This window comes from Nothoprocta perdicaria, unplaced genomic scaffold, assembly GCF_003342845.1.
Source record: "Nothoprocta perdicaria isolate Ctin4 unplaced genomic scaffold, notPer1 scaffold_6, whole genome shotgun sequence".
NCBI lineage: Eukaryota > Metazoa > Chordata > Aves > Tinamiformes > Tinamidae > Nothoprocta > Nothoprocta perdicaria.
The window spans coordinates 3,690,538-3,702,827 of NW_020455865.1; the positions used below are offsets into that span (position 1 = coordinate 3,690,538).

Consider the following 12,290-nt stretch of genomic DNA (forward strand, 5'->3'; position numbering starts at 1 on the left):
TCCTGAGAACTCTGCTAACCACATGCTGGAAGGAATTTTGTTTTAACATCCATTTCGCTTGTATTATGTGCAGAAAACATAGCATATGTAATTTTATAATTGATGTACTTTTTCCATAAAACATCATTTATAAGGAATGGTCAAGTGGCTCGAGCTTTATTTATTTATTTTTATTTATCTTTTTCTTCCTCTCCCCTCTGGTTTAATACTAAATTTATTTTATCTGTCTTAAGTTGTCAGTCTTTCAGCAGTAGCTTATTCCTACCATATCAGTCTGTACTGTTAATGTTGTATTTTTGAATAAAAAAATCTTTGGGTTATTTGCGCTTGAAACACTTCTCTCTCTTCACATGCAAGTCAGAGTAGGTTTATAGGTTTAATTAACTTTTCTCCTCCTTATATTTTGATCAGCTCGACTCCAAAGCACATTTCTCATTGGTTGAAATGAAATCTCCAATACAAAGTACAGTTCTGATAGTTCCTTCTCAATTCCATTTTGTGGTTGTGCAATACCATCCTCAGGGTTGATGGACAGTCATGTTTGTAAGTTATGGGTGTAAATTTGCTATATGTATTCTTGTGTTTTCTTGTCTCAGAAGCAGTGCAGATTGTTCAATTATTCCTTTGTTATTAAATTGGGGAAGTCAGAAAAATTGATAAAGAACACAAAGCAATGTGAAACAGTTTAATTGGACTTTGTGCCCAAAAAACTTTGCAACAAGTCTTTTTGCTGACTCTTCTTTAAATGATTCTCCAAGCTTGGCAGCTTCATTCCTACTGCAAAACCAGTTCCCTGTGTGGTGCCATAGTCACTTGTTGGAAATTTCTTCTAGGAGCTGGAGTCTTTTTGGGTCAAGGTTTCCCCTACCTCCCTATTTAAGCCCTCTGCTTGTACAGAGAATAGAGGGTACTTTCTGGTGGAGGTGAAGCATCAGCCTGCTCATTCCTTTCTCCTTTAAGCTGCACCCCGATTGATTTCCATGTCATCACTCCAAACTGGACAGCTGAGAATAAAGCAGAACCATATGATGGTATCTGAACAGTGATGACATCTGATCAGTTATTTGCCTAGTAAGATCTTTTTAATCTGTGTTTTCCTGTGCGTTTTTCTAGAGCAAGAAAGATGACGTAGGGGCAGGACACATAATAATTAAGGATGACCAATGTTCTTGGGCCTTGGTGAAGTCTAAAAATTAACAATGATTTGCAAGTTGGGACTTTTTTGCAGTTATCCAAGTGTGCTGAGATGCTGCAGGTCCTTTTGGACGTGCAGGAGGAGAGATGAGAGCGACCGACACCCAAAGGAGCCTTGTTCATTCAGAGCCTATTGACAGTAGCAATACCAAGGGTAAGCAGAACCGTGCTCCTAAAAATGCAAGACATCCTCCCTTGTCTGCATGAATAAATGATGGATGAAATGACTGCTGTATTGTAAATGGAATTTATAATGTTAACAATATAATACAAGCTATTGCCACAATGGGTCTGTTCCCAACTCATATATAAGGTCTCCTTTCTTGTCTTTTTAAAATGCTTGGAAGGGAGCCCAATGCCTTATTCTTCAGCATAAATGTAAGCGAGCAGTCTCGTACACTGAATATTGCTGAGACCTCCCAGCCTTAGCTGTTTGCTAAGGTCTTGACTAATTTTCCACCAACACTCAGGCAAATAGTGAGGAAAATGAAGGTGGTTTGAGTTCAGGTTACATTTGGTACTGTGAAAATGTGGAAAAACCTTCTTTTATAGCCTGACAGGCTCCATTGCTGTGACTGTCTAATTTCTCAGATATCTATGTTGTAGCAAGCAAAACTCCTCCCTTCTCTGCTAAGAAATGACATCAATCTCCCTTCTTTTAACTCCTAAACTACCGTGGAAAGGGGTAGGGGTGGAGATGGTGTATTCCAGTCCTGCTGCTGCCCCGGAGAGAGCAGAGCTAGGGGCACCCAGGGGTGCTTAGGCTTTTGCTTCCCATATTCTGCCCTACAGTGAAACTTTTTGTGCTGCCCGGGCAGTCCCAATGACGATGGGACCTTTGGGGTGCTTTGAAACTCTCCTCAGCCCTCTGAGAGAGCTGCTCAGCTTCTCTTTTCTGGGTTCTTTTAGCTGGGGATGAATTCTCATAGGCACAAATTGGCAGGACAAGTTACTACAATACCCGTGATGTCGATTCTCTTGCCACTCCAGCCCATATGAGGCTCTTTAAGAAGCATCCTGTGCATGAGCTTGAAGACCAAAGGAGGAACCTGGTAAGTGCTGATGCACCAGGGGGGTTTTCTTGGAAAGAGAAGTACCTTCCAGTTAACAAGGACGAACATTGCTGGAGTAAGGCATGGTCGGAGGAATGTTGAAGGCAGGTCTATTTCTTTAAAAATAAAATAATAAAACCCAAACATAACCCAGCCAATGACCAAAACAAGCAAAAGGGGAAGAAAAAAAATCCCACAAAAGGTCTAGTTTCAGTGAAAGATCCCTGGCAGTGCAATGAAGACACATGCTTGCAGGGAAGCTGCTGGCCAGGGCACTTGGCTGAGATGCAGCTTTATGAAGTAGTAAATTTTCTGTTGCTTAATCTAATTTTCTAGAGAAAAACACCAGTGCTGGGAAAGGGGAACGTGTGGTTCACCTTCCAGAAGTGCCATTAAGAGATCTTGATCTTGTTACAGACTCCTCTCTGCTATTACTTAAACGAATATTAACCTATGAGGGTTTTAGGTAGATCTAGCTAAGAAAGTACGAAGAAAAAGTGTCAGTAATAACAGCCTGCACTAAAGAAAGGGAGGTAAGCGCCAGCCACTGCCTCGCTGCTCAGATCTCAGCAGGGTCACCTCAATCCTCCTTTCGTTCCTGGGGAAGCCCTGTGCCCTTCCTCCCTAAGGTTAAACGTAGCAGTCCTGCTTGTTCCACGCAGAAATGTACCCAATTTCTTAGTGACAGTTTGACATGTCTGCCCCATGTTTTTTATTCCATTTTTCTTCCCTTTTCACAAAGTGCTGGTTCATTGCATGTGTTGATCTGGAGGGCGGTGGGGTTGTCTCGTCTCCTCTTACCCTGTCCCCACCTCAGCTCCTGCCTGAAGCCACCATCAAAGCTCTCGAGGGGATGGAAGAGTCGCATTCTCCCGGTTTTTGAGTTATAGGACTTGTGTCTGGCTTCTTGTGCCTTCTTTGCCCTGCTTGTAGCAGGTTTATGAGCTTTAGGTGAGTTGATCTGGTCCCTACACATTCTCCACTGCAGTCCCAGGCTCTAGCTAACTAAAAATACTCAAAATCAGCAACTTTTGCAGGACACTCATGGGTGCCATGAGTCTGGACAGCTGAATTCCCTCTAGAGAAGCAGTCCTGGACTCTCCATCCTTCTCCTGCTGCCGACTCCTTTGGAAATGGCTTTTGGAGATGAGATCAATGCTTAATATCTAATCCTGGCTTTGTTAATTGTCTACATTTAGCGGCCTAACCTAGGTTCAGCAAAGTAATTAGGAGAAATAATTAACGCTTCTCAGTGATGAAACAAGCTCTCTCCCTCCTCCCGTCTCCCTCCCCATGCAGTGCACCTTGGCAGTGACTCAGAAAACACAGGAGGACGTTATGAATCAAAAAATAAGTCTTTACCTGTAATTAACTGTGCACACAAAAAGGAAAACATGGTGATCAAGCAGCAATTAATAGTTGCTTTACTGGAGGAGGATACACCATCATCAAACGCCCATGGCAAAATGTCCCTTTTAAGTGGTGGCTCTTCTATAACATTTAGTCCAAATAAAAATAAGTCTCTACCCAAAAGAAGTATCCGAACCGTACGCTAGCAGGAGACGTGTGGATAAGACACTGCGCTCCTCGCGTACCGTGTGCCCAACGCGCCCCGTGCTCTCCGTAAGTGCAGGAAAAAAGAAAAACTCAGCGATGAAAACACAAGAGAACCAAGGCAGCAACTAGAGCCATAGGCAACGGCTGGCGCGGGGCCGGCGGTGCGACGGGGGACAAGGAGGGACCAGCGGGTCCTCTCTCCTCTTCCTCCCCTTCCCCTGCCTGCGCCGGGACGCTGGAGCTTGGAGAGGCTCTTACAAAACAGGACGCTAAGAAAGGAGAGGTGGAAAAATAAAAGAAGGGCCTATATCAAAATAAATAAATAAAAAACCCATCCCTTGGCTGGCGGCGCTGTTTCACCAGGGTCCCTGTGTGGAGCAGGGAGGGTGGCGGCGGCGCCGGCCCCGCAGGCCTCGCGCGAGTCCCAGCGGGAAGGAAGGACGCGGAGGCGGCGGGAGAGCGCCCGGCTGAGCTGGGATCCCTCAAGGTCCTCCCTGGACGTGGCTGCCTCAGGCGGAGGCCTCAGGGACGCAGCCAGGCGGGCAGCTGCAGCGCCAGGGCGGCCAGCGGGAGGGAGGCGAGGGCGGCATGGGCGCCGGGCGCGGCGTCGCACGCGCCGCGCTCCGCCTCGCAGCGCGCCTGCTGGCACAGGACGCCCTTGAAGCCCGCGGCGCAGAGGCACCGCTGGTTCTGGTAGCAGGTGCCGCCGTTCTGGCAGAGCAGGAGCTCGTCGTCGCACACGTTGGCTGTGGGCGGGAGGGAAGGACGCCGCGTTAGGCCCCGGCACTGTGTGACGCGGCCGCTGAGGCTGAAGGAGGAGACAGGGGAAACTGCGACGCTTGGGGATCTGTCAAGTGCTGGAGACTTGGGGGTCTGTCAAGTGCTGGAGGGTCTGTGAGGACTTTGTGAGGAGGCTTAGGGTTGTTCTCGTGATGGACCCTGAAGGACATGGGGCAGCTGAGCTGGAGGCGGTGAAGATCCCCCTCATAGTTGGACCCATCTCACCCCTTGTTTTCTCTCCCTGACAAAGCAGGACCCAAGGTCGGTCCATCCCTGAGGTAGGACCCAAGGATCCCTGAGGTAGGATCGTCCCCAAGGTGGCTCCGTCCCCCAGGGAGGATTCCCCCCAGCCCGGGGTACTCACGGAAGCAGCCTTGTCTCCAGTAGTAGTTGGGCAGACAGTCGTCGCACTTGGGCCCCGTGGCGCCTTCCCTGCATTCACAGTAGCCGGTCTCGTTGCAGCGGTCGTGCACGGAGCCGATCTGGTTGCAGTTACACTCTGCCCAGAGACCAGGCCCTTAGTCCCCTCTGACGAGCCCTGGCCGGGAGACCCGCCACCGACTAGATGTTGCCCCAAGGACACCAGAGACACCCCCGGCATTGCCCAGGCTGCAGGAGAGCCCTGGAGGGCTCTACGCTGCTCCCAGCAGAGTGGTATCTTCTTGCTTCACATTGAAAGGGGCTATTTGGACGCATGGCCGCGCGTCCCTCAAGGGAGGACCTGCACGAGCACCCTCACCTATGCAGACGTTCTCGTCGTCCAGCTCGGCCGAGCTGTTGCGGTAGAAGCCCAGGCGGCAGTGCTGGCAGTGCTGGCCCCGCGTGTTGTGCTTGCAGCTCACGCACGTCACCACGTTCAGGAAGTCGATGTAGCTGCAGCGGTTGGAGTGGCCGTAGCACTCGCAGTCTGCGGGGACGAGGAAGAGGAGGGAGCTGGGGGGGCTGCACTGGGGCAGGGGCCTGGGGTCCCTTGGGTGGTGGGTCCCTTGGGGGGTGAGGGCAGGGTTGCTTTAAGGAGAGCCCAGCTGAGGGCAGCAACCAGCAGAGTGGAGTTAAGTGCTGATGAAAGAGCCCAAGAGGTGATGAGAAGCCAACCCAGGGTCAGGAGGTAGGGTGGACATGATGTTCCCATGGTGCTCCCAGGGCTCAGGCTCTGGAGCTGGGGCCATTGGGGGCCACAGCAGCGCTTGCTGGCAACTGGAAGGACCTCAGGAAGGATGAGCAGGAGCTGAAGCTGCCGCACACCCAGGTAGGTCCCCGCTGACCTGTCCCACCTGTGTCCCTTCTCACATCCCAACACAGATGGGAGCCCAGCCATCTCTGAGCCTCCTCGTGCTTGAGGAGGGAGGCTCTGAACAGGGGCTGTGCTGTGAAACACGAAGCGATGGCAGGGGGATGGCAGGCAGCAGTGCGGGTGCTCGTGCACGGAGGTTTGGAGCAGGAGGTTTGTGACAATGAAATGAAGAGCAGGGACGGTGGAGCAGGGCAGAGGTTTCCCCACGGTTCGTTGCTGCCTGAGGAGGGACCGGGGGTCGATGGTAACCCTGACCCTCCGTGAAATATTTGCTCCTGGCCTGACCCCAACTGAAGGACATGGGCCCAATGCCCTGGCCAGTGCAGGTCACCACACAAGGCGCTGCCTCCTGCCCGCAGCTCAACAACCCTCCACCTCGTCTTCCAGCTGCACCAGCAGGATCACGTCACACCAGTGAGGACCAGGGGCCCTGGAGCCGCCGAGCGCCTCCTCTTACCTTCGTACGTCTCAACGGGTGCCACACGGCCAGAGTCAGCTTTGAGCCGGACGAGTTTTGAGATCTTGGAGGATGCTTAAGAGAAACCAGAGAGGGGCTGGTCCTCCACGCATGCTCTGTGCTGCGGCAGCACCTGGAGCCCGAGGGGCTCCTGCACCTCGGCCTCCTCTTCCTCACCCGTCCTCGACGCCCGCGCAGCCGCACAATGGGGCCGAGCAGCTACTCGCACGCCTACCTCTACACACAACAAACCAGCTTGGTCAAAGGGAGTGTCTACACGTCTAACAAGCTTAGAGAAGCATCTACCCGCTGTGGTGTCTGCTCGAGGCGGTCACAGCTAGCACAGAAGAAGCCGCAGGGCGCGCGGGCCGGCTGGCGCGGCGGCGCGGGCACCTACCTGCCTTCCTGCCGGGCCTCCTGCCTGCAGAGTGTGCTGTGCGCCCGGCTTTGCTCCGCGGTGCCGCTGCGCGAGACACGGAACGCCGCTGAGCGCCGGGATGAGCCGGCGGCCGGGACAGGTGCCCCGGAGAGCAGCAGCACCCAAGGGACGCGGCGGGCGCCTACATTGCAGGCCATGGATGCCAGCGAGCGCTGGCAAATTGCAGCACCGGGTGGGTTTTGCACGCCCCAAACCCCAGGGCAGGCGGTCTGGGTGTCAAACCACGTTGGGCAGCAACACCCATTGGCGCTTCTGGCTACAAGCAGCCTGTGCTTGTCTCTCCGTCCCACTGGCTCACAGCAGAGCCTGGGGTTGCAGCACGGACACCCTGGGCTGTGTTAGGAACCGGGCATTAGCACCGTTAATCCTGCACTTCAAGCAGGCACGGTGCAGTGCTCCTTGCTCGTCCTGACAGGGCTTCCCTGGGGGCATCATGTTCCGGCCCTCCCCTTGGAAAGCAAAGGGCACCAGCATCACTTTTCAGCTCTCCCCTTGGAAAGCTCAAGGTGTCCCCTTGAACATCCTTGGAAAGCTCAGGGTGTCATGGGCAGGACAGGGCGGAAACTTTCCTGTGCATCCTTGGCAAGAGCTGGAGGGGACTGGGGCGGGTGCTCTCTGTCTCAGAGCAATTCAAGAAGGTCAAGGCTTGTTGGGGGACACCAGCCCGTCCCGCTCCGTCCCCGTTCGCATGGCTATGGGCTCCAAGCTGCGTCCTTACCTCGGATGCTCTCTGGGGGCTCCGGGGGCTTCGGCCTGGGTCCGAGCGTGGCACTGCTGGCTGGGCGCTCAGCAGCTTGACGTGGTGTCAGTTAGAGAGAACATCAGCTTTAATGCGGCTCTTGCTGGTTTAAGCAGGTGGCAACGGGGCACAGGAAGCTTTAGGCGGGCATCTAGGCTGGGTCAGGAGAGCTGGATCTAACGTGATTCACGACACGTGGAAGCAGGAATGAGAGACTGAGTCTCCAGGGAACGGGAGCTGTCCCGTCGAAGATTTGTAAGCACTGGCTCATGCCTTAGACCCAGCTTTAGCCATGGCCACAGTTGGCACGGAGAGGGATGCTAATATCTACAGATGGAGCTACTGGCAGGAGCCCTACGGAGCGGAAAACTTGGGCTTTGGGAGACAGCGCGGCCCCTCTCGAGGCTTCGTTCCCTGCGGGCAGCAAACGTGGGAGCCACAAAGCCGGGAGCATCCAAGCGGGCGCCTACGCTACAAGCGGCACCAGACTCTCCATGGCCACAGCCCCCCGGCTTTGCAAACAGCGTCCGGCCCCGGGAGGCGCCGCGATTCCCGTGATCCGCCCCGCTCGCCCCCAGCAAGCTCGGAGCCATCCCTCCCACCTCTGCTCATCCTCCTCCTTTCCCGTGATTACACCAGGAGCCCGAGGCTGGATGCAGCCCCCGGGGCCGCCCCCAGCGCGCGGGACGTGGGCAAAGCTGCGGCTTTGTTCGCAGGTGCCGAGCACGGAGCCGCGGCGGCGCCGAGCGCTTCCTACCTTCGGCGGCAGCCTGGGCCGGGACCGGGACCGGGCCGGATCCCACCTGCAGCGGAGCAGTGGCCGAGAGGCCGGGCGCGTCTTGCAGCCAGGCGGGGAGGAAAGAGCCGCGTTACGGGATGCGCCGGCATCGCGCCCGGGGCTGCCGCGAGCCGCCCGCTCCTGCGCTGAGCTGCCCGTTCTCAGCCCCTCCGAGAACGAGGCCTTTCCTGCTCCACGCAGGGCTCTCCGGGGCCAACTGGCCCCTCTCCGCTTTGGGGAAGTTATTTTGAATAACTGACCTGAAGGGGCTTCGGGGGGGAAATGAGTATTTTTGGATAAAATTCCTAAAATCTAATGCAAAGTCCTAGACCCTCCGTCAGGCCATGCTGTTCCCTCAGGAATGGCAGCTAAAGAATTTGCAAGCCACCGATGAGGAATTAAAATGGCAAGAGATTTGGCTTTAGATTAGATTGCCTGTTATAACATATATATATTTATATATTTATTTATGTAAATATAAATCTATTTTTCCCCCCTGCACGCCCTCACCCCCTGCTGGCTCCATACCCCCTTCCCATCTCCTCGGTATTGCTAACAATCTTCAGGTTTGCTAGAAAACAAATCGAGGGATAAAAATTTAAAAGCCATATTATTAATTTCAAGCTCCAGTTGGGTAACATAAGGAGGAGGAGGGAAAAAAAAAATCCCTTGCTCCTTGCCAAGTTTCAAAGGACAAACCCGAGAAGGAGAGAGATGTGATTTCCCAGCCTCAGCAAGGGGATAATAAACAATGCAGAATAAAAAAGAAGAGAAAAAAAAAGATATATTTTTTTAATGACAAGCTCTAAGAGAAGGTGATAGACATTGTCCTTTTCAGCTGGAAAGTGGAAGCCAATTGATATTAATACCGTGTTAAAGAGAATATGAAAAAAGCCCTGTGCAAATTGGCAAGGGCTTAATTAGAGTCACAATAAAAAACAGCCCTGAAGGCATTTTGCTTTTTAGTCATTCACATACACCTCCACTCAATCGCATTCACAGAGCCAGGGAAATTATTAATGCTCATTATCCCAGAACCCTTCCCTCGGATCTTGATGACATTAATGGACAGCTTCCCATTTTGGGCATGGGAGACATGTCTCGCCCCCAGACCTATTGAATACAGAGAGCCGGGCAGCTTCTAGCTACGGGGCTTTGCTCTGCGCTGATGAAAACCCTCCGTCTTGGTGGGTTTCTGGGGATAGAGAATACAGGGCATTGAGAAGCCCCCATTTCCAGCAAAAAATGCTGGGGCAAAAGATGCTTGGAAACGGCCCTGAAGAAGGAACTGGAAAAAGTCATTTTGCTTTGTGGTTTCCCACCAGAACTGGACTGGAACTGCTGGGTTACCAACCACACAGGGGGAAATGGAAGCAGAGATAAAGCTGCTTTTTAGGCTTATTTTAGGCGTGGGGAAAATGTCACGATTGGGAAGAAAGATTTTGACAAGCCTGGGGGAAGGCTTAGAAATAACAGGAGTGCAGAAGGGAAAGGAAAGTAGAGGTGGATTGGGGCCCCGGGGGTAGCCCTGCGGTTCCCAGCACCACGGAGGAGGGAGCAGCGCATCCATCTGCCCTTAAATACCTGGGTTTCGCTGGCTCTCCCGCGCGGGCGCCACGGCAGCGAGCTCGGCGGCTGGTTTGGAGGTGGGCGCTTAAAGTGGGAAGCAGAAATTCAGGAGGTAAAATAGAGAACTCGGGTCAGAGGGTGAAGCAGGGATGGGGCAGGGCCTTCATAGCCTGGTTTTTTAAATATCCTTAAGGCTCCATTGGCTTTAAAGCCAGGTGAAGAGAGAGGTGACGACTGGATGTCTGTCTTTGGCAACACCTTTTCTTTTGTCACCAGTTAATGGACATGTTACAGGAGCCCGTTCTGCCTAGGAGCAGGTCCCGATGGTAACGAACCCCGAGGCGAGTGAGGTTCCCAGGCCCCTGGTGACACTTTGGTGGCCAGGGTGGCCCCAGCACCAGCAGCGTGCGGGCACCTTCGTGCCAGCCCTGCAATGCCCGACGGACACAGGACAGAGCGCTGCAAGCCACGCACACGGGAGACACCGAAATACAGACCAGAGCTGCTGCTGCTAGGGGTGAGCATGGATAAAAATCAAGTGATGTCCCCAAGCGCATTGTGTAGATGGGCTCTGCTGTCACTGCCGGGGTTTGGAGCACCCAGCAAGGGTGGCAAAAGACCCTTGTCCTGCACAGGTGCAACTTGCTCCTGGATAAGGGGCACTTCCAAGCAGAGAAGGACGTTGCCCAGGAATTCACTGCCGCGAATATGGCTCTATTTGCATAAACAAGCAATCAACTTGCCTCATCCCTTTGACTGGCTCCTGGCAGCTCCCCCAGACAGACTGTTACTAACACACCGTGGGTGTAAACCGTCCTCCTGGGAAATATCAGGCCCCGAAAGCACGGCACCTCCGAGAGCGCCTGGCTAATTCCCCTGGGAGAAGCTTAAAGAGAATGTCCTGCTGCTAAGTTGTTAGCCGCTCATTTCCCAAAGAAAAGCGAGGATATTTCCTTGCTCACAGTGGAGGAACCGCGGGAAAAAATGACCCACGTTTTCCCCCTCAGGGTGATTTTAGGGATGAGGGAAGGGTATTTTAGGCTCTTGTGCAGCACCAGTCCCTGCACTGGATGCTGCTGGCAAGTGCCCATGGGCTGGGGGAGCAGCAGCAGATGTGATGGCTCTGATGGACCAGGAGAAAGTTGGGGGCTTCTTCTTGCACCCCAGCAAGGTTGGGCGTGAGGTTTGATTCTTATCAGTCGGACGCTGAAGTCATTGCTTTCCTCACTTGTTCCTGCTGTAGGAGAGCAGCTCCGGCAGGACCATGTTGCTGGGCGGTCCTAAAAGACCCTAGAAGAGATCTGAAAACCTCTCTTGTTGTTGCTTTTCTTGAAGGAAAGGGTCATGCTCTTTGCTAGCCTTGAGGTGGACTCATCATGGTGGTCCTTATGGAAACAGGAGCCAACTCTGGGGCTGGCCCCCTCACCCCAAGCTCCTGCTACCAATGCCCAAAATCTCTTGGAGTGAAACAGGTCAGAACAAGCCAGGACCTCCCTGATGCTGAGGGGGACACGACCACATTCAGGGTGATTTTTATCCATGTCTTTTCACCAGCTTAAATGTACAAAGAACGGAGGCCTGGGCCGTGAGGCACCCACCTGGCTGGGTGGTGGAGGTGGAGGTGCTGGTGGTGGTAGGTGACGTAGTGGTGGTCACTTTGGTGGCAGGACCGCGCTGCGGCCGCTCGTACGCTACCGGGCAAAGAGAAGAGGTGTGAGGAGCCTCCCGAGGGGCTTCGCTCCAGCCCAGAGATGGGAATCCGGCATCTCCCGGCTCCGGAAAGCGGTGCCTGCTCCGAGCCCCAGGCTCCGCGCGGGATCTGGGCGGCTCCAGCTGCCAGCCGGGCCCGCGCGGCTGTGCCAGCTCCTCCGCTAGCACAGTTATTAGCTTAAATACTTAACAGCTCTAACGTGATTGCCAATTAGGCAGAAAAGAGGCAAAAAAAGGCCACTGGTGCAGACGGCAGGAGGAGACCTGCCCCACTTCCATTGCTCCATTTCCACCCCGGCATCCTGCGGGCAACGGGGGCACTTTAATTGCTGACTTAGTGTCACAAATCAAGAAAATCCCTTGATGTGTCGGCCCGGAGCGAGCCCGGTCACGGCGGCTGCAGCTAAAATTACACGTGGGGCACAAATTCCTGCTTAACACACACCTGCTGCCCTCATGTCCTTGTTTGTCCCACTGCTCTGGGCTGATTATGGTGCTTAATTTCATAATAGCCCTTAGCTAGTTTAAATACTTAATTTAGGTCACTTCTTGTCTCCTGTGCAGGCTGCGTAATCTCTCCTTATCTGCCCTCGGCTGCAAATCCCTGCTCTCCGCTTCCAGCACAACCCGGACAATTCCCGCTGCTCTCCCGGCTTCTTGATAGCGGGAAATTTTGATGGGAAAGGGTTTTCCAGTGAAGCAAGAGCAGAACTGAGGATTC

General features: G+C 53.5%; 1 protein-coding gene across 1 annotated transcript in view; it reads right to left on the reverse strand.

Annotated features, from left to right (window-relative positions):
- Positions 1–4,325: 4,325 nt before the first annotated feature.
- NTNG2 (netrin G2) overlaps positions 4,326–12,290 on the reverse strand; it is a 31,306-nt gene continuing 23,341 nt past the window's right edge. Inside the window, exons 5-7 of the mRNA XM_026049571.1 lie at positions 5,323–5,490; positions 4,948–5,082; positions 4,326–4,549 (exon numbers count right to left, since the gene is read on the reverse strand). Of these exons, the coding sequence (XP_025905356.1) occupies positions 4,326–4,549; positions 4,948–5,082; positions 5,323–5,490 (527 nt within the window). The remainder of the gene's footprint in view (positions 4,550–4,947; positions 5,083–5,322; positions 5,491–12,290) is intronic.